Source organism: Chelon labrosus (genome assembly GCF_963514085.1).
Source record: "Chelon labrosus genome assembly, chromosome: 12".
Classification (NCBI taxonomy): Eukaryota; Metazoa; Chordata; class Actinopteri; order Mugiliformes; family Mugilidae; genus Chelon; species Chelon labrosus.
Window position 1 is genome coordinate 18,320,911 of NC_140345.1, and position 26,766 is coordinate 18,347,676.

At 43.1% G+C, this 26,766-nt stretch overlaps 1 protein-coding gene across 1 annotated transcript in view; it reads right to left on the reverse strand.

The window, feature by feature from the left end:
* The window catches only part of LOC311496864 (exostosin-1a-like), a 33,972-nt gene extending 14,726 nt beyond the window's left edge, over window positions 1-19,246 (reverse strand). The window contains exon 1 of the mRNA XM_084556875.1: window positions 18,187-19,246. Within this exon, the coding sequence (XP_084413001.1) occupies window positions 18,187-19,139 (953 nt within the window). The 5' untranslated portion in view covers window positions 19,140-19,246. The remainder of the gene's footprint in view (window positions 1-18,186) is intronic.
* Window positions 19,247-26,766: the final 7,520 nt, after the last annotated feature.

The window sequence follows — 26,766 nt, forward strand, 5'->3', positions numbered from 1 at the left end:
ATCAGCCTCTGTGATGATAAACTATCTATCCGGATAATCCCGCTTTAGACTTCCATTTACAACAAACAGATACCGTCGTGACTTTGGATAAGATTAACAGCCACAAAAAGCAAGTTAAGCTTGATGCTGTTGATAAATTATCCTCTAAGTAATACACTATAATACACATGGACATCCATTATTAAAGCAGGACATATTAGTGGCCCATAGCAAGTAATACTACAGACTAGGTTGCATCACAGATGCTCTTCTGATCTGTGCATCTGATTCATTGGTCTGACTCTATCACTTACAACACTGGCCATCATTAAGCATGGCAAACAAATAATCCAGTCAGAGGCACATAATAACTGACCATTTTTCAAGCCTATAAAAACAAAATATAGGAACAAATCTGTGCCTGGCTGGGTGTAAATCTCCCATGCATCATATTTCCTGTCAGTGTAAACTCAGCGAAGACCAGATGTTCCTCTCCCTGCATACCTCCATTCTCCCCTTCTCTTCCAGATGGCTGCTTGCGGGGAAGAGTAGTTTCACAGTATGCAAGCCCGTGTCAGTGGAGACATTAAGGATGATCAACATTATCAACAAACTCTTGCCGTGGGGGGAATTTTCTGTGTTATCATTCTCTGACCTTCGAGCACAACGCATGCCAACGGACTGATGTCATTGCAGAAAAACAGGTTAAAAGTACTTAATTAGACCTTGAATCTCACGGCAATGCTAGCAATTAATGCTCCGTGGTATGACATATATCCTGACATGTCAGTGCTTCAACATGCAGATGGCTGCTAGTGAAAGATTAGACATCCTAAGGTTCAAATAATACAATAATTGCAACAAACTAAACAGCTGTAGAGTTTCTGACAGAATGCATGTGGTGAACACGGCCACAGTCACTCAGCATTTAACCTCGACCACACTGTTGACATTTCTCGACCAAACAGTGGCTCTTGCTCAGAAACTACCATCTTTTAGAAAAAGGCAGTTCTAAATTAATACATGACCAGTTTGTGTGTCTGTGAGCGACAGGGTGAAGAAGACAGCAGCGTGGGGTCATGAAAAAAGAAACCCGAAAGTCTCCTGTGCGTTTTACAAGGGCAAGCAACAATAAGGTTTTAGTTTCAGAGTGATGAGAAGGGAATTTTAACATGTCGTGTTGAATGGAAATAGTGAGTCAAGGCCGTGGGTATTATGTGGGAGGAAAGAGAAGTAAAGCCAAAAATATACACATGTATATACAATACATGCAAGTCTAAAGACGAGGTTGATATGGCCAAGGCACATTACATTCTACAAATAAGAGGTAAGAGTTGCTACATAGCTTCCGCTGATACCAAGAAACTAAACAGTGACAAAGTTCCCAATTAGGTGCCACACCCTTCATCTACAACGGAGGAAGTGAGTCAAGTGTACAATGCTGCGTCATTATTTCAACACCACTACAGATCAATAATGAAATAGTTCATTCCTGGCACGCGTCTCAGTTTTCTAGGTCTCTCGTTCAAACAACAGAAAACTGCACTTGGCAGTAAAGTGACAAACCTTCAGTTCTAATGATGTGAAAGCTGCTACTGTTGCGTCATCTTTATATAAACCTATTTGTCCGCGCGTATAATTAAATGCTATTCATTAATACTACCGGAAGGGAACACAGTGTGATTCTGAGAAAGAGAAAAGAATAACATGAAGTGAGCTGGGTCAAGAAAAAATATCAACCAGTCTCCTAGCAACAAGAACGGATGGTGTGAAAAAGAAATGCATGGCTCACTTTGTCAAGTGCCGGAGGAGACTGAGAAGAACAGCCAAAGTGTTTGTCTCCCATAATCTGCACAGGAGCCCACACACACTCACAACATAACAAGTCACGGAAAGGACTGCGATCAAAGGGAGGTAGTGCTTCAGAAGCTCCATGACGAGTCAAAATGTTCGTGGGGGTTTCCCCCTCCTGCCCTGGGACAACGTGTCCACCGGGGACTATGAATCCATCTTAAATATTGTCCTCTCTTCACTTTGAGGATATAATGCATCTCCATGGTGTAGTATTTTCACAGAACAGACTGGGTAAAGTGTAATTTATTTATTTTTTATCTTTTTATTTTTAATCGTAAAAATAGAGTAATTCTGTTGCAGACAATACTTGAACCAAGAAGTAGATACTCAAAGATGTCTTACAGTTAATTTAAAAATGACATTACAATATAATCTAACCTGATTTTCATTTAACAATCGTGATATCCAGGAAAAGGTCAGAAGTTGGACTTTATCTAATGGAAAAACAGCCATTTAAATGCCCCCATTTTGTCAATCATCATTAAAAATACATCGCCTGTAGCGTAGCAATGGCCTAAATTATTGCATGTGCTGAGACTGTGGTGGAGTTATGGCCTTGTGAGCCAATCAACTACTGATCAGAAGAGAAATTGTTAAAAGTGTGAGTTCCACCTGTAATGTTTTGGCAATGCACCCGCTCATTATACCATGGTAGTAAAAGCTGTAGTGTGTTAACTTATAAAAGAAACTTTCTTGGACCACTCATCCATGGCTTTTTTAGTTTTAAAGGATTCGTTTGGAATTAGGATTTAAATATCTTCAAGACACATGCCTGTGTTGGGTTTATCCAGAGACCATTTTAATAAAGTTTATATAAACATGATGGCTGTGTCGTGAATGGAAAGAAGACAGAAAAGGACAAACCGGAGAATCCCGAACAAACCAAAATTCCCCAACGTGAACTTCAAAGGGCAAAGTTGAAGGCAGCTCTAATACCATTCTCTCACCCCGCTTCAATCTCATGCTAACTTCATATCTAATTTTCTGCTTCCTCTTTTCTGTCACAGTTGAGTCAGGTTGATAGGCAGTTGGCTGTTGCCAGGACTATGAGTTCAAGCCAGAGGAATTTCAGCCTGAAAGGCACTGAGTGAAAGTGAGTGTCACTGGATGAGAAAGGGAAAGAAGGGGAAAAAACAGCAGCTGACAACTGCACATTGTATCCGAGCCACACACAGCCAGAGCCGGCCATGGCAAGAATGTCACACACGACGCAAACACACACACATAAAGCCTCATTTTGATCTCAATGCACATCAGAGCGACTTCAATAGTTCAAGACACTGCCAGGCCCAGCTGCTTTGTTTCCTGTCAAGGCTGCACACCAGGAAGCAGACATGTACAACACACAGTGACATGCCCAAGGAGGGAAAACTAACACTTATTGTGTGCACAAAAACACAGAAACATTGAATAAAACACACTCTACATTATAAAATACCCATAAACTGTGTGGGTTTTCTCATAATTTAGGATGGAAAAAGCATCCCTCATACTGATGTTACACGAGGTTAATTTGCAGTCAAGACAGATGTTAGAAAGAAGAGCGGTGTCTGTTGTAGGGAGAGTGTGTCAGACCTCTGTAGAAAGTGATCCCTGAGGAATGTGGAAACATTATACATTGGCTGCGGTTTTATTGAGCTTGGAGGGAACTGGTACGCCAATCCAATCCAAGATTCCACCCACAGAAAGTCTCGGTTTTCTGTGTATGTGCGTCTGGCTTCAAATTACACTGATTCCTATTCCAGAACTGCAATAAAGCCCATAACTAAGAACGTCAAGAGATGTGGGGATGGCACACAATTTAGTGGCCAGAGTAACTGTAAATAATGTGACACAAACTTGCCTAAAGTTATGGGGCTTAAAATACTCCAGCGGCCTCAGGATGGGACATTACAGATTAATGGATAAGAATATTATGACTGAGAATCACTGCACTATATTGTACTTAATGGCATAATTAATCTCGTCTGCTTTACCTGCAGCCATGATAGATGAGAAACTTTTCTGGAGCACTCGTGCTGGCTAATGTTGCCTTGAACAGGGATGGAGATATTGTACCTAAAAAGAAAAGGATAACGGCAGAGCTTCTGGGAAATCATGAAGCTAATTGAAATAAGTCAGGAATCTTGGTGTAATTACACATTCATAGTGTCACCCAAAGTTGTTGGTGGTATGTCACCTGAAGGATGATGGCTCCCAGTTAACAGAGCTGCGATTCGTCCAAAAATGCATTTCCTCCACGTCTTGGTGGACGGACAAACACAGAAAGTTGTCCTTTGTTGTGCCTCCTACACTTCATCTTCTCAGATGTCTTCTCTACTGTCTGTGTTGTTTTCAGTTAAACGTAACTATTGTTTAGCATTTATCAGCACCAACTTGAGGCGCCAACTAGCAAATTAGCATAAAAATGACTAAAACGATGTCTATCCCACCAGTGCACAAGTATAAATGCTTACACCGGAGTAGCCTCCTATAATGTAGGCTCTGCATAGATTCATTAAGGGCATATAAACCAAGCTTGAATCATGCATTTAAGAAAATATTTCCTGTGGATATCCAGTGCTCACAGCAAGATAGTTAAGAATTGATTGTCTGAAGAAATGTGAGGCAAAGGTAGGAATCAGAGGCTTTTACGCACGGACAAAGCTCTTAACTTCTGCATTTTCAGTGCACATGTTAGCCAGATGAAAGTTTTAGGTTGTTACACTTTAATAGAAAATGGGACGCTTTTACAACGGTACAAGAATTAACATTGCTGCCTAATGGGGTTTAATGAGCACTATACACTCCACCCAGAGTCAATGGAGCAAAGAATGCAAATACCAATTTGGCCGTTTCGAAAAACAAAGACTTCGCTCAGTCCCTCAAGGCACCTTGGGCTCACTCATCTTCCTCCGGTTAATGAGTTCAAAGACAGCTTTATAAAACATTTACAGACACACCGAGGGGGCGCTCTCTAGTATCCACCACATTACATGGGTTAATTCACCCAATTACTATGCTTTAAGTCGTCTATTACTCTCCTGATTCTTGTGCCCCTTCTCAGTCTCAATCAATCTTAAACGCCCTCTAAACAGCAGAAAAGCAGAAAGCTCATCAAAATAGCGGCATAGATTCTCTAGAGTTAGCAGGAGTGACCTTAGCAGACACACACACAAAGCAGGTGAAGCAGATTTATCCAAATATCCATTCAGAAACTGCTTGAATCCTTTGGGAGTTTTTCCACATCTCTAATCAGCCATGTGTTAGCTTGATGAGTCTGATGAGTAGGATAGTTTGAGTGCTCTCTGGACACCATAACCAGAACGAGGGACTCTTGGAGATAATGAAATGCCTGTTGTTAATGGAACAGCCATTAGTGCAGGAATGTCAGGGACGACTTGTAAAGTAAGGGAACATAAAGATGTCAGATCAGACGGTTAGGGTCTAATTACCTGACTGCAGCGGCCATGAGTGACTGCCCTCTCTGGCATCAGCTAAAAATGATGAGTGTAATATAAATTTATGTCGACTGTAACCTGCATTTCGAAACACGCCATTAGCCCTGAGTAATACAACCTATTCTTTAAAGCTTCTATAGCCTGCCCTAAGGAATACGGGTAATGGTCTGGACCAATATTTATTCTACTATATTCTTCTTTTTATGCATTCTCGAGCCAAGTAGGTCGCTATTAAATCAACTGGTAAATGGCTAAGCAAATGCGTGAAGGAATATGCATATCACACAACCAGCAAGAGTGTCCCGTTAAGAACAAAGACAGAATGTGCAGCCTTTGAGCTTGAAGGAATGGCGTCCAACAGCCTGCTGACTTGTCACAGGCTTGTGCTAGACACAGAGCCTAGCAGGCAGTGATGTTGCAGTGTTCTGCAGGAAAGATAAGTCCAGGTCAGGAATGTCTCTGTTCCCGGGCCAAGCCGGGTGGATGGATTGAAGAAGAGATAGAAGGACGTGAGAAGGAAGATAGCACCGGAGAGAGGGATTGAATGACACCGAGGTGGAGGGAGAGGCAGAAGGAAATAGGAAAGTAGAGAGTGATGAATGGACGGGAACTGAGAAGGGAAAGGGAGGGTGGGAGGCAGAGGGAGAGTGATGAAAGGTGGGCCGGGGCGTAAGGAACAAGGAGAATAGCAGACATAAAGAATATGGAAACAGAGAAGAGCTCAGGAAACAGGTGAAATTTTAATCATAAAAAGAGTAAAAGAGAAGTTATGTATGTGAACACGTCGGTGTGTCTGTAGCACCAGGATGAAAGGCCCCGTCGATCCACAGACTGCCACCTCACTTTAACAAAAAAAAGCCACCATGACAACAGCCACGACAGGAAGAAGGGGGCTTTGTAATGCATGTCTTAGTCTAGATTGGGGATGTTATCAACCGAGTCTGCTATCAATGCAGCATCAAATGGACTTGTGGGCTGTGTCTGATCTGATCCAATATCCATCGTGCTGGGAGCGGATTTAGATAAAGCCTGGCTGCTGACGTTTGGATATGCCTGGACTGAGGAGTCTGTTTGAAGCATTTTGTGTTTGTGTGTGTGGGTTTAATTTTGGATAATAAACCGAGGAGTAATGCAACAGCCAAAATGCAGGGCCATGTACCCAAGTGTGTCCATATGTGAATGTGTGTGGGCATCAGTTCCTTTTTAGGCTGAACCAGGGGACAGAATTATGCAAGGGCTTTCAGGTTAAGAGCAGGACAGAAATGCAGGCATGGGGGGGATGGGAAAAGTAAGAGTTGATGTTATGCTACATGTGCTGGCTGCAGCTTAGACCTTTGCTTTTTTTGAACAGTAAGTGTGAGTCTAATCATGAACATGTCCATGTGACAGTTATGTGACGACGCTCAGTTGTATTCAGATGAAGGGCATCTGGGTTTCTCTGTCATATTAGGACACAGACTTGTGTTTCGTAGCTTAGCCTAGCCTGAATGAATAGAATAGAAAAAGCAGGTCAGGCAAAACTGGCTCGGTTGCTTGCACTATTTCCCGTCAGAAAAAAAATCTGCACACACACAAAACATTCAGGAAGCATCATGTTTGCCAGTGCCGAGTGTCACTTTCACAAAAATTACAAATGTTGATTATTCCACGCGATACTTTATAAACACAAATATCTAAAAACTTAATCAACGGAAAGGAAAATATTTGGAAATGTTGAGGTGTGGTTTCTCCAACCTGCCAATGACAGCCAGCCTCAAATGCTCTGGGAGAAGAAAGACTATGAGTGCAAAAGCCAGTGTGAAGTAATGAGAAGAGCGGCTTCATTCAGCTGCCGAGAGAGTAAATTAGTGTCTCGCCAAGTCGAGCCGCCAAAAAACGAAGTGTAAACACAGTCTTCAAGCTCTCAAGAGGGAAAAGATGATTACCTCACAATTACGAGACCACAGAGGAGAGAGAAGCCCCATTGCCTCAGTGACAGAAAGAGAGATTACAGGGTGGCGGCAGTACTAATGATGATGGGGAAACTGAAAAATGCTGCAGTTTATCCCAGAGGATACACGAAAATTGGAGCAACTAGCCAAAGTTTGTGGCACTTGGCTCTTCAAAATGAAACATGAAGAGGCATTTTTGATCGCGAGTTGAAATCTTCTTTTTTTTCTATTTCAGTAAAGCTACAATCAATCGCCAAGGGGATGGGAATTGATTAGATGTCGTCAATATCAATTCCATGGTGCATTATGCATATTGAGCCAATATTTTTATCAATTCCCAAACAGCTGTTTTATTATCTCCCATGGCACTTGATTTGAACATGTGACATATAAAACACGGAAAACAAAGTGTGAATGAAAAAAATCGGTACAAACACAGACATACAGGCCTAATGAAAATATTAAATTATGATAATTAACCTCGTGAACAAAGGTGGTGGAAAAACCACCTTAGCTGCTGGTATAGCAGGACATTCTTGGGGCTTAATACCATGCTGGGCAGACAGGTGTTTCAGCATGTTGCTTGTATTTGCACCCTTGCACAGCAGGGCTGGGAGGGTGTATGCCTCTGATGAATGACAAAAACATTCTAACTTACTGGATGTGGGAGAGGCGGTATCTTTAGGGATCAGACTAAAAATCCCTAAAGATACATTTTACCTTTACTATAAAACACTCTTTTGCATGGGAGCGTGAGCAACGTTCAGAAGAACTGATAACAATAAATATTGGAACCGATCTAAGTCGGAACAGATTTTAAAATCCCGCCCCCAGTAGAGCCCAAAGTCAGTGATCTTATATAGATACTGTTCATTTCTTTATTTATACTACAAAGTATGGCGTAGTACTAGTACTACACCAATACTTGGGCCACTGGCTCAACAATCATTCTAATAAAGCGCCAAGTGTTCAATCACAACACTTAACAATTAAATTCACACCAACTCCGACCTATGTCCGGCATCCATCTCCTCAGAACCAGAGCCAGTAGCTGAGTGGAGAGCATCAGAACAACCCGTCTTTTCCCAGGCTGATGGCAGGATGACTGATGGTTTTTTATGTTCGTTTTTATAGCTCTGCAGGAAGAAATAAATCAGCAATGTTTTATGTATGGATTCACTGTTTTTATTGCTTTGAAACAGCGAAATCAGAAAATCCATTGTGCCACTGGGAGCCTGACGCGTCGAGACACTTGACTGAGGAAAAAATAGACTTTAAACGTAGAGAAAAAAGCTAATTCAAGAGTCAGCGTAAACGGATACATCTGAAAAAACAGATGTCTGCTTGTTCCGTGATATGAGTGAGTGACTGACATCTTTCTTTCGATGTGGATTTCCTTTTAAACTGAACTGAGGTTGCAACTCATCTAACAAATTCTCATTCACTAATGTGATGTCTGAGTGTAAGGGCACCATTATCCTAAAGGCACAGATGCTCATAGATCCACTAACAGCCTACTCACTGCACAAGCTGAAGTGTTTTCATATATATATATATATATATATATATATAACAGAAAGGGTTAGGGTTGATTTTACACACAATAGATAGGTGATACTGTCAGGTTTTAAAAACATCTGAGGTCAAAGGGAGGGCAGAGAGAGAACAAGATGAGGTGAAAAGGTTTGTAACTTTTGCTAGTTACTCAGAGCAATGTCATATGCTGTCAGTCATCGCATTTTATGGACTGGGACACAGGTAGCTCAACAAATCTGCAGCATTAGAAGAACAAACTAACCCGATTTTAAAGGGGGAACCTGGACTACACACGAGTACTCTCTGAGGCAGCTGAATTCCTCTACATCCTCGCAGACACGCTGGTCCAGAACAAAGCTTTATCATCTGTTAATGAATTCCACGGGCAGCAGTGCTTGCTGCTGCAGGCAGGTAATTAGTTTGAACAGCGGGAAAGATCAAAGACAACACTTCCTGTCTCGCCCTCTGGTTGTGACCTCACAAGGGGAAGTCAGAGATTTCACAGGGTGTGGGAACGAAAAGAAGTGGTATGAAGCCTATAGCCAACAGGCGCCAAATCGTAATCTGAATAATTTCAGTCTGAATCACAGGAACTTATCCGTCTGACAACAGAAAGTGCTTTACAAAAGAAACGTCTGCTTTGTGTCTGTCAGTAAAACACGTGTTTCTCTCATTCAGCTATTCCGCTGCTTGACATCTTGATAAAATTTGCTGTGTTTAACATAGTCTCAATGGGCACTTTATCTGTTAAGGGCTGCGGAAAAGAGGTTGAATAAGGCCACCATTTCACAGACGGGTTAGGACTATCACATACTCAGGGTTATCATGATGCGTGCTCGAGCTTCCCTTCCTCTCACAGCGCCGGGTGAAGCCCTTATCTGACGAAGCGGAGTCCGCAGAGGACAGCGAGAGATAGCATATCTGTGTGTGCCAGTTTTTAATCTGATGATCCAAGTCACTACCCAGCCAAGACCCGCAACATGGTGGCTTGTAATTTTTCGATGCTGCCAAGTGTGGTTACATTAGCATAGCACAACATGGTCTGACATGGCGACAATGATCCATCGCCAAAGTACCTTTGAGAAAATAAAATGGCCCGACTTGTCAGTCAGTTACCCCTGAAACAGAAACACCGGTTTTATTTATCGTTTTCCTTCCATATCCCATTATAATATATGAAATATTAAAATATATTTTGAGGCACCGAGTCAAGTGTCACACACAATAAGAGACTCCATGCCCGTGTGCTTTGCAGGTCTTCTCAGCATGCTGACTAAAGGATTAAAAGCCCATAGGATTTGACTGGCATTGGTTTTTAGAGTGGTGCTTAATTCTGCATGTAGCGCTCACAACATATTTCATTGTACATGAGGGATAATTGAGAAAGCACCCGTCATGCCCAGCAAGCAACTTATCTGAGTGTTTGAGAGGACTGTTAATGTGCCTCGTGGGTCACGCAAACACTGGCTTACTCGGTGATGAGTCAGTTCCATTAGGTTACATCTTTGTCCCCAAATGCTTCACCAGCAGCACTTCAGATGACTTTGCTAGACAGACCCATTCATTATTAATGTTAAATCTACTCGGGCATTTTTAACTTCTTTATCCTATTCTATGCCAAAAAAATGTAAAAGTTCAGGTATGGTTAAAATCTTCAACAAACCACATTATTTATATGAGCATAATGTAGGAGATGTTGCAGAAAGACGACAAGATCTGAGATGGACCAGAGAAGACTTTTCTGCACTCTACTACATGACCAGATATGTATATTTTGCACTGAACTCACAAATGTCACACCAGTCATCTCCATCACTATAAAAAGATTGTTTCATATCATTAGCATTTCTGCTTCTCTTTTACCAAACCTCAAGCTACCCCTTCTGCTCTTTTTTGCCGTCCGGCAGACTGAACAGATCACACCCTGCGCTTGACATGTGTACATCCCTTTCCTCATTCCTCCTCTCTAAGCATTCCAAGTGGAATACATCACCTACACATGGCTGCCAAGGACAAGGCATACATCATCCTGACAGGACAAGAGTCGAGATAGAGGGAAAGCATGGCAAACAAATGGAGCTGCCCTCGGTCCTTAACAAGTGGCCTCCGAAGAGAGCGAGAGTGCGGCTGAGACCCATTCAGGCAAATAAAGCAGATTTGAATTTGAATCGAGGGGAAGAGAGAGAAGGAAACCACTGCAGCCACTCAGGCACATGCTCAAGTAAACATGATGCCTGATTTTGTCTCTTCACTGGGTCACAAAAAGTCACTGGCCAAGAGTTGAATAAGGGGTCAAGGAGAGTTCACTTCACACGCACCGGTAGGAATTAATAAGAGATGAGTTGTGAATATTGACGATAATACCTGCTGCTTAGCCTCTGCCTCACTTTGCCATAAATCCTGGCAGTGAAAACTGTCACGGCAAAACATTTTTAAGAGGAAAGACTGAACTCTTCTAGGAATCCATTCACTTTTGTCAGTTTCCCCAGATAAAGCACACATAAGTACATGTACGCATACACATACAGGACATAAACACACCGGATTAAGTAATATAAATAAAAATCACTATTCTCTTTGGACTACTCAAATGCATGGCGTTGTGATTAAACAGGATGAGCTCAATAGGTCAGCTTTTATGTACACTGGCCTTCACCTGGAAGTCAGAATCTGTTTTTTGCATGACATGACTCTGTTATGCAGCACAACAATGCCGGCCATGTGATAGCCAGGCTGCTCGGTTATCCACTTTCCTTGCATTTGTTTCCATAGCTATCACTTACCATGAGCTCTTTAAATGTGAGCAGTGTCTAATCCCTAGGGTCTGAGTGATACTGTATCATCCATATAGTTGGTTGCTTCGCCACAACAACAGGCGAGGTTCCATTAGACGTACGAGCTGAATAAAGCCTTTTTGACGCAACAATCACCAGCTACAAGATCCACTATGCAAATTATTTGATTACGCCGAGTCATATCGAAACACGGAGCTTGCCAAAGTATTTCTTCTGCCACGATAAAATAACTTTGCAATAATCCGTGCGTAAGAAGGCCCCGTGTATCACGCAGACACGTTTCCTGTTCCATTGTCAGTCACCATTGCGAAAGATGAATGTCAGCAGACAAAGACATGAAACTTGTTCTCAATCACAGCATTCAAAAGAGTTCATCCTCCATCATTGTTGTCAGTAGCTTAGTGTTTCAGCATCTGCCTCTGTGGGATTCAACCGGTTTGTAGCCTCAGAGACAAGACACAGAGAAACAACAGCCAGCGGAACAAACGCCAGATCATGATGGATTTATACAACTTCTCGCTGAGAAACTGGCAACAGAATTTAAGGGTTATACGTAAATACTGCTGAATTTAGTCCAACTGCCTCATCGGTGTGCTAGGATGTAATACACTATGCTCTTGAGAAAAAGATCATTGGGGAAACACCCGCCACCATAGGCATCTACACTGTAGATTCCTTTGTACAGCGAACTTAGGCTCTATTGTAAAGATGCATGTGACGCAAAATTAACGATACACAGCCTGACCGTGGATAATACATCAGCAACAGTACTTGAGAGACTGACCGTTTCAAAATTATTGTGTGGTCCTGCAAGTGTAATTTCTAGGTCAGTGTAGATGAAGAACAAACATATGATCCGTGCAGAGTGGTTTTGTGGTTTACCAGCATCCTTCACTGCCAGCTGTATCGTTCGGCCGTTTCCAGCGGGGGCCAGCAGTTATGGATGTGGTTTACAGTTACATAATTAACTGTGACGTAGTATCTTTGTGATAAAGTCGGCCAAAACCACTGTATAAGAGGAACACGGACTGCAGACTAAACTGTACTGTCGGCTGGTAAACTGGCAAAACAGACTTTTAGAAAAATCATAGAACATTATCATCATCTTCATCATCATGGCTAATGTGTAGTACAACAAGAGAATTAACAATGGTACAATGGTATCGTCATTATCCCTCCACAAGCCTGAAGTAGAAACAGAAACCAGATGCATATGACCACCAACATTTACAGTCACGGGATACCATGTGACTTTAAACAGACATATCAAATAAACAGAATAGACTAAAATAGAACAAGTTTCCTTGTTTTTTGTTTTCATGATTTGACATGACGTGTTTGATCAGTCCATCTTCGCCTGTGACAGCTCTGCGAGGTCATCCTGGTGTCATTACCCTAAAGGTGATTTATGCCGCTATGTCTAAGTGCTGTAGAGGCCATGTGGATCTGCGTCTCTCCAACTTGAGTTTATATTTATCTGAGCTATGGGGGCTACACACAGAGAAGATACAGACTGTGTTTACTGTGAACATCGTTTCTCATGCTGGTTACAGACAGTGGAATTTATGATTGGCACACTAATCTGGTCTCTCTTTAGTAGTGCTCAACAAAAGCGAGGATGTGACCTTTCAACAGCGTAGTGTAACCAAGCTTTTAGATATGCTTGGCTGGAGGCACTCATAACAGTACAAAAAGGCAACTACACCAAGAGCCTGTTTATACAAGACAAATGGCTGACCTAATGTGTTGAAATAGTAGATAACACCGTGAGAAAAAGGCCTTTATAGTTAATGTGCAGGAACTCAGAGATCGACCATCCTCCCCCCAACGATTATTATTTTCCCCAAGCTCTGTAAAGCCTGCATCAAGTTGGCTAGAAGCCCTCTGCCAGTGGCTTTGGCCAATACTGAGGATTAAAACCCTGCAAGTCTATAAATACACCTAGTAGACCAACGTCAGCATCCAGCTATTGCACTCACCTCTTACTGCTGGATAGCTGGCATGTGTTTTCCTCTTTTCTGCTTCTCCCTCTCTCTCTCTCTCTCTCCCCCCATCTTTTAGCTTCTCAGGCTCACTGTTTGTTCTCTTTGTGTTCCCATTTCTCCCCCAAAACTTCCTCCCAGCTTGTTTCCCACTCTTCTGTGACTCTCCCCTCATCTCTCGCTCTATCCCGCTCATACTCTCCCTCGCTTGGCAGGGCCTCTTAATTGGAAACAAGCTGTGAGAGGGCTTTCAGTTTGAGGTTAAAATTGCATCTGACCTGCCTCCTGCTGCATCTCTTCGTCTCTCCTTTGGCTGTTTTACAAGCTTGTACACAGACACCGAGAGCCGATATATAAAGGACAATGTGGTGAAGAGCCAAGCAGAAAGTTGACCCTGACTGGCTGGAAACAGCATGGACATAAGGCTTACTAAGTTTACTTAGCAAACACAGAAATACTCTATAATATATATACTATTAAGTTAAAACTTGGCATTTCGAGAGACTCGTGAAGCATAGCTTATGGCTCATGCATTCTTTTCAGCCACATAAATAAATTAAAAAAAGCAGCAAATCTTCTGACGTGATTTTTCCTCATTCGCTGTGAGCACTGCCAACAGTTCCCTGTCAAGTAAAGTTGACATGAAAGTCTGACTCATAAGATTATGCCAAAAAGTAATACGGCCCGAGAACCAAGGAATTAAAGATTGGACAGCAATCAACATAAAGAACAAGCAAACAAATCCACTTTATAGCAAATGGTACAACATGGCAGAACAGTGAAGAATGCAATCAAATGTCCAGATGGATATACATTTTTTTTTTTTTAAATGGGTCAGGCATGTTATGCAATGCGGTGCAATACACAAACTCCAACATCTGGAGCACAAAGTTTCAACTATTACATAAAAATGACATGGCCATTGCATGGTAATTATGGTGAGAGGGTGCATTCAGTCTGTCACAACATCCTTGTTGCCAGTGGGAGAGGATAAGAGGGATTTGTTGCACAAAGGGCCACAGCCAGTCACAGAAACTATTACTTCCATCCAGTTAGACCACAGACTGCGCTGTCTGACCCGTAGGGCTGAGTAACAGGACAGTCACAGTCATACATCAACCATCACGAGAGATCTCAGAACTAACCATAGAGGAAATATTTATCATTTCATCCTGATACTGTGTGGAATAATCATGGAGGTTTATACATCTGTTAAAATATTTGACGTATTCACAAACTGGATAATGTCTTAACCAGGCTCCAAATCCATGTGTCTGAAAAGCCGCTGCATAATCCAGATACTTTTAAGAGGAGGGTCAGCACATTTAATATTTTCCCAATTTGCGGTGTCCTCCAAGCAGCTTACTCTAACTACCACGTTGTTTACAGCACAGTACAAGTCAAAAACACTTTTCATTAGGAAAGCTGAATCATGACCCCAAAACAAATATTGATCTCCTTAGCAACTGGCTTCCTTCACTATTGTCCCTCCCACATCCTTGGCGCTGTGGGTCCAACTCTCTTGGAAAGCTATGCACAGCTGGGGATGGTCAGGCTGGAGATCCAGGATAGAGCAGGTTTTTGAGAAAATACTATTACTGATGAATCACTCCTGTGCAGGTGACCAGAACTTCAAAAGCATATAATTAAAAGAAGCAATGCAGCGAGAGGAAAAGATATAATTTGTAAAAGCTATGACAAGGCTACATGTACCCATACAACAGATTGGAAAATTACTGACGCCAATTAAAACTTTCACGACATTTCACAAAAGAAATAAAGAAGATTTTAACCTGCCTCAGCCTTTAAATACAAAAGTTTTGAGACTAAAGATCATCTTGTCACACCAGTAAAACCCATCGACACTTGGACAGCACCCATTTCGAACTACCTTATGGTATTTCCGGCAACAGCAGATGTTTCCAAGACCACATTTTGCTGTGACAACACACATATGTTCTCTGAGGGTGAATCCAACAGCCTATTACTGAATACCCAAACAAAAGAAACTTCAAAAGACGCACCCCAGCAGCCTTTAACTGTTCCATCACTCTACTTTGAAAAGATATTCTTACCAGATCCTGTATAAACAAACTTCTCATAAAAAATGCATGACATCTGGCTGAGAAATGCACTTTTCACTTTGCCTGCTCTACGTACGCAAACCATTTAAAATATGAATGAAGAAAATGTGTTCCATAAAGGAGGGGCTCTAACTTTAAACCATTATTTAATAATAATAATTTAATCTACAGTGACACAGCTTGCTAAATGGACTGCATATCACTTTGAACATATCGGTCCACACTTGTGATGAAGGTATGCGACAACAGAAAGCAAAAGCCGGGACTGAACGAGGGTTCAGACAAGGCTGTTTCTGTTTTCCTCTTCTTGTTCGTCTGCTTCCAATTACAAACACGTACTCTCGTTTTGATTGATATGTGTGCGTCAAGACAAGCCAGTAACAATTCAAGTCAGCTGTTAAGAATAATTACAGGTGTTTCTGTAGGTTAACAAATTAACTGAACTGGTGCGTAAAGCTAGCAAACAAGGGAGACATGCCAGGGTCGGGCATGGTTCACAGATTCAGTGAACACATTCACACACAGGCTAAAAAAGCAGCAGTTCGTGTCCAGCAGCTGTTTTGCACCCGGATGCTTTGGTTTTTGTCGAGCGGACATATGGAGCATGAAGATACAGGTTTTTGTCAGATTGAACAGCATAGAACTGGCAGATGCTTTAATGCAAGGAGCAGAGGAGCATCCAACTGAACACATCCATAAGTTCATTGTTATGTACAGTATGCTTCTCACTATACTATATATCAATTTCAGTGACATACAGTTGAGAAAATGTTGTGACTCTGCGGGCACAAAGATAATGTAAAGCTGGGATGAGTGAATTCATTTTATCTTATATTACAGGTACTGACTGAGAGGCACTGAACATACTGTATCCATGCAATGAAGCTAAGCTGGCAAGGGCTACAGATACTCAAAGCCCATTTCTCCCTCTGTGCTGCTTAATGACAGGAGGATTAATTTTTCCTTTGGGTTACAGCTCCGGTGCCACCCATCTCTCTGTGTGAAATCACTCCCTGGCAGTGCTTGGCAGCAGGCAGTGAGCTGGCAAAGAGTGACAGTGAGATGGTTCATGTGTTCAGAGATATATGGAGAATGTAATATGCTGAGAGGGTGCATGCTGTCAAGACATTAAACATGTGAAGCTTATGAGGCTGAATGGTAAACAAACATATAAGACATAAGACTTATAGGACGGGAAGAAAACACCTTTCTGGTCATTTTCACGTTTACAACATGCCGACCCCTTAGCATGCTGTTAAATGGTCGGTCACCCAAACGACAACATGGTAAAGAGTCGACACGGAGGTCAATCACAGCGCGCTCCCCAAACAACAGACGGGTCACACAGGACATGGGTTGAGGCCAGGGCATTCCTGCCTGATGCAGCTGGGTTTGTCTGGGCAATGACTGAGTAAACCAGGGCCAGAATGGCTTCCCCTTGCTGGCACCACCGCTTTGTCCCAACTAATCCACTCCAAAGAGCCACAGACAAACACCCAGCGCCATACAGTCACCAATAACAACACAACACAGTCTGGGGGGACACGAATGAATCCCACTGGCCAAAGCTGGCAGACAGACGCGGACAGACAGTTTGCTCATTAGATTTGAGCACAGAAAACAATATGGCTTAGCTGTAACACTGGGTGGTAGTCACAGAGCAGCAGAGCTGTGCATTACTTCACTGGAGATAGGGACTGGTATTTTCTCTATAATCGTTATCTCATAAAACCGTTACCTGAGTATTATGATGTGCGCATTTCTACTCGGAGCCTGAAAATTGGTGCCAGAGAGTGGCAAGGCTTGTAATACATTGAGAGTCAGAAAGGTGGAGATGTCAAGAGCAAGAGAAGAAAGAGAAGCAGATTTATCCACTGCTGAACAGCTAGCTGAATATACAGATAGAGAAATCAATTGAATTACATTAATGCAGTGGTTCTTTTGCGGATTACATTAAAGCAAATCCAATTATCTGTGCCTCGTGATGTGTAACTTGGTAAATAAAGTCATATGATACGAGGAATATTTAAAAGTGACACATCACCCTTGCCCACTGAAGGGTTGTGGTTGAGTAAATTAGAAATGGAGAGCAATCACATCGAGGAAGCGTGGGGTCTTAGACTAAAGGCCAGTTTGGGAACAGGGCTGGGTTATTACAACATATGTCTTGTTCAGTTTCAAAACTGTTTTGCTTTAGTTATGAAAGAGATTTTTACCAAACTAATGTCATTGGTTTCAATATTTTACATCTAGTCGACACATCTTGCAAACGGCCTTGCTGTTGTCCAGCTCTTCTCACACTTTGTCATCTCCGGTCGATGACACATTATGTTTATGACATCCCAAGCTAAGTTATAATAATAAGAAATCCTTAATTTACACTAAATAACAACAAGAACTAGGGAAAAAAAGTAATAATTTGTTGATATTAGACACTAGCTACCAGCTTAATATATGTGTTTTTCAGTTACAAAAGTCAGAGTGAGTCAATTACTGATCATGGTTACAGAGACCATCCTGAAAATCAAAGTTCAGTCAGTCAGAAACATGCAAAGCTAACCATTTTAAAGTTGGGAGGTACTCACTTGTCATATTCTGCGTTGTCCTTATCACAGCGTGCATCCTTGTGCTTCTGCCAGTCTTTCCCATGCTTACAAGTGGTGAGCAGGACCACGTCCTCTGAGTTATGAACATGGTACAGAGCATTCCTAGTGTCTGAACCTATTCCAGTTAAGTACCTCTTCCCCTTAAAAACAAGCATGTACTTCCTGTACGGGGGGATCGTGTTGTGTTTCAGGTAGCCCCTTTCCCCTCCTGTCCTAAGGTGGTCTTTGGAGAAGAGAGGGATAGAAACGTCAAAGTTAGGCCTAAAGTTCTCCGTGCTGATGCTGGCCTTGGCCAACATGGCGAGGCCGATGTCGAAGCCAAGATCCTCTGTGTAGTCGGGCCATGTGCCGGAGTATAAGTTAAAGATGATGTGGTTTTTGCCTCCATTCCACAGAGGAAGGCTCTGGATCTTTGCTTTCAAGTTGTGTACATACTGAGGTGAGAGCTGGTCCCGGTCCAGAGTGTCCAAGCTCAGGACAAACAGGCACGCCTGTGCCGGGTCTGGTGTGTAGAACCTGGACCCTTCTATAGAGGACAGGATGTTCTGATAACTCTCTGAAAGCTTCTCGCCTTTCTGTTGGGGGTACACGTAAACTTTAAATCCGTTCCTCTCACACCGTGAGAAGTCAAAACACGACTCCATTCTGCAGCTTTTCGCGCTGTAAAGGCCCGAGTCAGTGTCCTTCTTCTGCCTTGGGGATATGTGCTCAAAGAGGTCATCGCTCCGGTCCTGATCCCAGGACATGAAAGGCAGCAGGTAGCCCGGCGAGCGACGCCACCGCTCCCCGGGACGATAACCGGCGTGGCTGCGGTCATCGCGCCGGCTGGGACCCCGTCTAGATAGCGGGACTTGTATCCCCCCGAAACCAAAGAGCAGAATGAGACACGCACCGGCGGAGAACAGGATTAAGTATCGTTTTTTGGCCTGCATGTGTCCTGCGATCTGGGATAAGATGCCCGGCGATGAATCCAAGAAGTCCCGAAGTTTTGGCTTCACCACCTCCTGCGGGAGCGTTCCGCCATCTTCCCCCGGGCTGCAAGGGCTGTGCGCTCACGTCTCCCTCCTTCTGCTTCGGATGCCTTTCACAAGTCCGGGAACTGATCCAACGCATGTGGGCGACTTATAATGTTCATCCAGCTAGTCTCCTCGCCAATAATTGGTATCGATTAACTAAACAGCAGGTTTTCCTACACGACAGAGTGACCCGGTGCTCTCAAATCTGGGCATCTGACCCTAGTTTCCTTTGTATAACACCACCTTTACGCGGCGACCATTTTACCAATATTACAGTTTAAAATACAATCAAACACTGACTAACAACAACACTGCGTTAAATGATAACAAACTTGAGTAACGTGGAAGCAGCTGTGTGAGCCGGACTTGTTGCCTGGACAGGTAACTATTGTCCCTGCTCCAAATTAGGAGCCGAGGGGGCACTAGCGCTCCAAACATTCAACATACCCAGTTTGAGGCGTTTCTTCCACTCAGTGTGTCGAAAGACCCGTGTGTCATTATAAATGTCTGTTAAACACCCACAGCGAACGTCTCCGGTCGCTTGAGCTAGCTAGCAGGCTAACTAACAAGCTAGTTTTCTGAAAACATTCCCAGTTAGCTTGTTAGCTAAAGCGGTCGCACCAAAGCGGCTTTAACGCTGGTTGGAAGTGGAGGCAGCCGCGCCAGGTCTCCTTCTCTCCATTCGTCCAACAACTTGCCCTTCGCCCTTCCCACGAAAAACCGACAGCGTGACTTCTCCGTGGATTCTCCCAGCCAGTCAGTCAGTCAGTCAGTCGTGTGAAGTGCTCAAGCGGTGGCTCCCTCTTTCTCTCACACTCACACACACACATACATACATACAACAGACACACACACACACTCAAAACAAGAGAGCGCTGTGGAGACTGCAAGCCAAGCGGCACAGAGCAAGCACGGCCGTCCCACCAGGACGACTGCTGATGATGATGTGACGCTCTTCCACGGCGCACGGTGCGTTACCATTGGCTGCCGTCACATCCGAGGCGGGCGGGTCTTCCAGAGCGCACCCATTCACACCCAGAGAGAACCCCCAAGCTGCAGGGGAGGAAGTAAATAGCGTGCAATGACTTTTTTTTTTTTTTTTTTTTTTGCGAACTAAAATTTTTACTCTGCGCGTTGCATTCATCATTGCAAATAAAATGTAAACGAAATATAAGGTTATTCTTAAATGCAGATCAAGAATCAAGCATGCATGACAGCAAACAACCTAAGCGCTGCGATAAAACGTAACATTTGGCAAAAATGACCTCACCTGAAAAGCACATTTTCTAGTTCTTCTTGTAGCATTTGATCCTATCACACCGCCTTTATCAGCTGCTGCCTTGGGCTTGCACAGTTCCCATGGCAACTGCAGATGTTCAAACTTTAATTCATCTCTGCAAAACCTCCAGGACTTGTCATCCCTGGTGACTTAGAAGCTGGCTGCAAGGGGTAATTGCTATTTCCAACAATGGTGTGAATAATATTTGTCATCCAAAATGATAAAAAGGTCAACTCTATTATTAGCATTGTTTTATTTATTTATTTACTGTTTTAGGATTTTGAGTTAATGGCCAAGGCCCACTGCAGATAATAGACACATCTAATTTATGCATATATTGTTTTGTTTTCACATTTACCAGGTAGGATTAATGTAAAGAGTTCTGTGTCTTCTTTAGGACAAAAAAGTATTGGAATAAACGATGTGTGCAAGCAATTTTGTGCAAATCCTCATTCAAATGTTCGTCGTATACTGTTTTGTTTACATCCACATGATTACTTGCGGTAAACCATCCAAGCAGAGTACTGGTGTACTTTTGCCATGCCTCAACATTTTGGGGTTTGAGTTTGGTCTCTGTGCTGTTGATCCTGCAACTGACGGGTTGACCACGTCTGTTGAAAGTCCAAAAAAGCCAGCTGTTCTGGACAGTTCCTTGACAGTTCTGGGTCTTATTCAACATGAAGTTTCCGTTCACAAACCCTTGGATCTCTGAATCACACTGGTGCTGCTCTGCCGATGAACACAGACTCAGATCCCTCGATTGTGTGTTAAATAACAGGAGAAATTCATAATAACAAATATAACAGAAAACATTAAGTAGCAAAACACTAGAGTTTTCCCTGACACGAATTGTACACCAGTAAATAAGGACAATGGCAGGTCTTTTCTGGCACATAGTAAGCCATGATGTGTTTTCACAGCTGCCGTGCTCTGAAAGACTAGCAGTGATTTTGCAGGAGCGTGGAAAGCGCCAGGAGGAATGTGAAGCTGCGTTCCTCAGAAGCTGTGGACCAGCTATCTGCACTGCCTCGGTACCCCATGGACCACTGATCAAAGACACAGAGGGATACGATACCCACCTCCTCGTTCTCTACTTCCTCCTTTTTTTTCTCCTTTCTTTACTCTCTCCATCATCCCTTCTGCTGCTCCGTGGCATTCTTTCCATCTCTCTTCCCTTTCATCCCTTTAACTGATTTACGAGGAGGAGGGGGTGCCGCTGCTGGTGACTGATGTCAATAGATGGATGTTTCTCAGCTTTGGCCACTAACACGATCGGACGTGTTTTGTTTACAAGCTGTGAATTTTAATTCAGGTTCTTTTAAGTGCTCCATCCATGCGGACTTGCGCCCGTCCCTCCTCTTTACAGTCTGAAATTATTTTTGTTCTTATTTGGAGATCACAGAGTAAGGACAAACCAGCAAAAACAAATACAGAGGGAGGGGGGGAATCATAAAAAATAATGGGGTCTTGCTTTTGTTTAACTATTATTTGCAGCTTAATGAGAACGAGGAGGTGCCGTCTCCCTGCTGTTGCATTGTGTTTGCTGAGCTGAGCGCTGGCCAGATTTAGAGCAGCGGGGGTGACCGAGCCAGAGCAGCACTCCCACTGTGTAATACACCCAACCACCATGCCAATATCTAATTTGGATGCACCCAGGTCAGCATAGTTTTTCCCAGCCAGCCAAGCAACTAAACAGCCAAATGGAGATTTATTATTTCCTTCTGAGTACATTTTGAGGTCATTAATTTGCTGTAATACGCTGCAGATTTGTAATTAAAATTCCACATGCAGGCTCACATATAAAATAAGAACTGCGTGGTATGTGTGTGAGAACCACGCAGGCGTACGCATGACAACAGTGGCTGGGTAAATGCTGTGTGCGTGTGTGTGTGAGTGCCTCTGTCATGTAATGCACAGCCTTGGATGTGATAATTTAATGTCCCCTCCTGACTGAGACTGACAGCCTCGGTGGGGAGCCTCATCCATCTGACACTGGAATGCACAAATCTCATCTGAGCCTATCAAGGCGAACAGCGAGACGAAACGTTCATGTGACGAATGTCTGTCTCTCAAAGCGGAGGGGGCCAGTGTGATCACCCTCAAGGTATTAAGTGTAAGGATGCTTAACATACTAAACGTCTGGCACCTTTTTCTCTTGTGGGAAGACGTCATGTGGATTCATATTTCAGTCTACTGGTCCCCCAATTTTTTTATTTTTTTTATTTATTAAAGAACTAGATTGACATTCAGGAAGATGCACTTATTCACTATCATGTTGAACAATAGATGAGTAGATAATACCACTCACCATACCATAAATGCAATGAACATGACACCAATGCTAGCAGCTGGATGGCTTAGTTTAGTGGGTTAGTTTAATCCTACACATTACCCTGAGGTGAACTGCTGCTTAGCACTGATGCCTCGCAGCAAGAAGGTTCTGGGTTCGAATCCATGGGCCAGCTGGGGCCTTTCTGTGTGGAGTTTGCATGTTCTCCCTGTGTCTGAGTGGGTTCTCTCCTGGTAATCTGGCTTCCTCCCACCGTCCAAAGACATGACCCCTTGATAGACTGGCGACCTGTCCAGGGCCTGTCCTGCCCAATGACAGCCAGGATAGGCTGCAGCCCCCTCGCGACCCCACAGAGGACAAGCGGTTATTAGAAAATGAACGAATGAAGGCGAACTGCTGCATGTGGATTGTAATTGTGCTTGACTGATGAATTCATCTGGTGGCACAGTGATGTGGTGGTCAGCACTGATGTCTCACAGCAAGAAGGTTCTGGGTTTGAATCCATCGGCCGATCTGTGCAGACTTTGCATGTTCTCCCTGTGTCTGCGTGGGTTCTTTTCGGCTTCCTCCCACCATCTAAAGACATGCTTGGTAGGTTAATTGGTGACCCGAAATTGGCCGTAGGTGTGAGTGGTTGTCTGGCGACCAAACGTCTCACCCAGTGACAGCTGGGATAGGCTTCCTCCCCACCGCGACAGTCCAGAGGACAAGTGGTTACAGATTCATGATTTGAGAGTAAAAGATATTCATTCACTGAGATATTCATTCACTCAGACCCTTAATATACTGATTACCTGTTGTACTGTACACCAGTCAGCCTCAACATCATTGGTTATAATCGGTGAAGCGTATAACGTTGATGATCTGGTCATCATTCGATCTGTCAGTTACATATTAGACAGCATGTAAACATTTTGTCCCCAAAGTTAATGTTAGAAGCAGGAAAAGTGGGCAAGTGGAATGTGAGTGTAAGTGACTCTGACAAGGGCCAAATTGTGACGGCTAGACGACTGGATCAGAGCGTTTCCGGCACTGCAGTTCTTTTGGAGTGTTCCCGGTCTGCAGGGGTCAGTACTTATCAAAATTGGTCCACAAAAGAAAAAGCTGTGAATCGATGGCAGGGTCATGGGTGGCCGAGGCTCACTGATGCACAGGGGGGAGAGAAGGTTGGCCTGTGTAGTCAGATCCAACAGGCGAGCTACTATAAGCTCAGATTGTTGAAAAACTTGATACTGGTTCTGACAGATGTGTCAGAGCACACAGAGCACCACAGTTTATTTTGTAATGGGTCAAGGTGTCGATGCTGACCCTCGCCCACTTCCTATAGTGCCTACAACGGGCATGTGAGCATCAGAACTGGCCCGCATAGCAATGGAAGAAGGCTGCCTGGCCTTTTACATCACACATGTGCCCTAGTGCAGCAGGATGTTGGTATGCAACGATGTTCAGATGGTGGTATAAGCATCAAAGTCACAATCCAGAGGTCATCCGTTCACCAGTTTGTGGTTTTAATGTTGTAGCGGATCGGTGTATGTGTGTATATGGGCCTGTACCCAATCAAAGTGATCCTGTTATCTAATTACTCCAGAACCTTGACTTTCAGGTGACGCTAAATGAATAAAGATGAATAAAATCAATAGCGATCATCCCCGGGGAACCATTAACGTCTGCAATATTTGATAGCAATCCATTCAAAAGTTGCGGAAATATTGTAGCAGTAACCAAAGTGGTGTACCGACGGACCAACACAGCGACGCTGCCACACCTGGCGCGGATTCAAGAAAGCATCTGAGGGATCTTCAGTCATTATCTCAAGGTTTTATTGCCTCATTTTGAACTTCATTATAACAAATCTAACATAAAGAGGCCACAATGAGAGGTGAAATCCACTTAACATGAGAGTCTGCTCCTGTTCCCAGAAGTCATTACTCTGATATACTACAGTCATGAGGACCTTTTCACATGGATTTCGGCGGCAACTACAGAACACGTTCGCCCTGTCGTGACCCACTTAAAAACTCAGAGTGAATTACCATGCTCTATAAAAACTAATATTCTGTTGTTAATGAAGAAGAGTGGAGAAAAGTCCTCGGGAAGAAAGCAGAATATACACTGAATTCCTTTCACATTTGCATCCAGTAGTTTGGCTAGAATCGTATTTGTGTTCCCCTTTCTTTAGAATTTTTAATACAGTTTCTATCTGTTATTCATGTATCTGTGCTACAAACAATCTGCAGGAGATTAATGTACTAATAGCATCCTAATTACCAGAACAGATGTTATAATTATGACCATTTTTCTCTTTCTTATTGTTCTTCATCTTCTGTGTTTGTGTTCACAGATCAGAAAAGACATAACAATATATTTAATGGAGGAGAGGAACATAAAAAAGCACTCGTGTTCCGGTGCATTTAGGAGCATTTATGCATGCACACAATACGCTCAACACCTTGTGTGTGGCGGCGGCGGCGTGTGCATTTTAACATCTCAATCACAGAGCAGAGATCAGGTTCAATTACACATGCAATAACTTTTAGGTCTCCACAGGCCTAGAAACCATTTATATGCTAATAAGTATGACAGCAGTAATGACTTGCAATAAAAAGACATCTGCTGCTTGATCGAATCTGATATTAGAGCATTACCACAATCAGCCTTTGCTATTTGTCTTGAAACCACTTGTTAGCCGCGTTACTCCTTGTGGGAAGTGTTTTTGGCATCTAGCACCACTGATGTAATAACCCTTCTCCTGGTCTTTTCTGTTCCCTCTGCAGGCTGCATTTGTGTTTCAGCTGCATACACTTAGGAGGAAATTCGGTGGTGCCCATCTTAATTATATGGACGAAAATGACAATTCAGGTCTGTAAAATGTGAAATTCATTTTGTACAAAGGGCGAGGAGTTTCTCCAGAAAATGCGAAAGAAGAAAAGGTGCATAACTGATGCGACTGACATGTAACAAACACACAGAAAGTCAGTGAACACAGGTTCCAAATTAGCCAAGTTTTTTAGTCATGCTATCAGGGTGCCTTTGGGTGGAATGTGTGACTTGCCTCTCTGGTTGTCTCTGGTCAACACTGAGATACCTCAACAGCAGTCATGACATTTTGTAGACACATTCATAATGGCACATTCCTTGAATTTGACATTTGGGCTTTTATGGAGGGCCTTGAAAACCACTGGATGGATTGTGGGAGGAGTCCTCACTTTTAAGCCTTATTATGCCAGTGTTCTAAGCTAAAAGGATGAATATTATAGATGAGTGCCATCGTGAAGAAGTGTAATTGTTGGTCTTATGGCATTTGGCATAGTTAAAAATATTTTTTTTTTGAATTCATTAGTTTCAAAGTTCAAAGATGTACAGTTCTCTGAAGACACATAATTAATACACTGATCAGGCATAACATTATGACCACATAATTAATACACTGATCAGGCATAACATTATGACCACCTTCCTAATATTGTGTAGGTCTCCCTTGTGCCTCCAAAACAGTTGAGACTCATCAGAGAATGGACATGGGCCTTCTGAGGGTGTCCTGTGGTGTCTGGCGGCAAGAATGCTGTTAGTGGGGGGCTTTGGGTCCTATGGGTTGAGGGGAGGGGCATCTGTGGATCATCCCAGAGATACTTGATCAGTTTGGGATCTAGGGAATTTGGAGGTCAGGTCAACACCTTGTGTTGCCATCAAGGAGTGTCATTGCTATGGGGTGGGGGTGCCTGGTCTGGTCTAAGTGGGTGCTACATGTCTAAGTAACATCCACATGAATTCCAGGTCCGAAGGTTTCCCAGCAGAACATTGTACTGTCACAAGATGGTGAATGTTATTTACTTCCTCTGTGAGTGGTTTTAATGTTGCGGCTGATCAGTCTATATGATACAATAAAGGCCATCAGCACAGGTTATTGATTTTTGCAATACATATGACAACAAACAAAGTTAATAACATGCATGGTATTAAACACGAACCATACA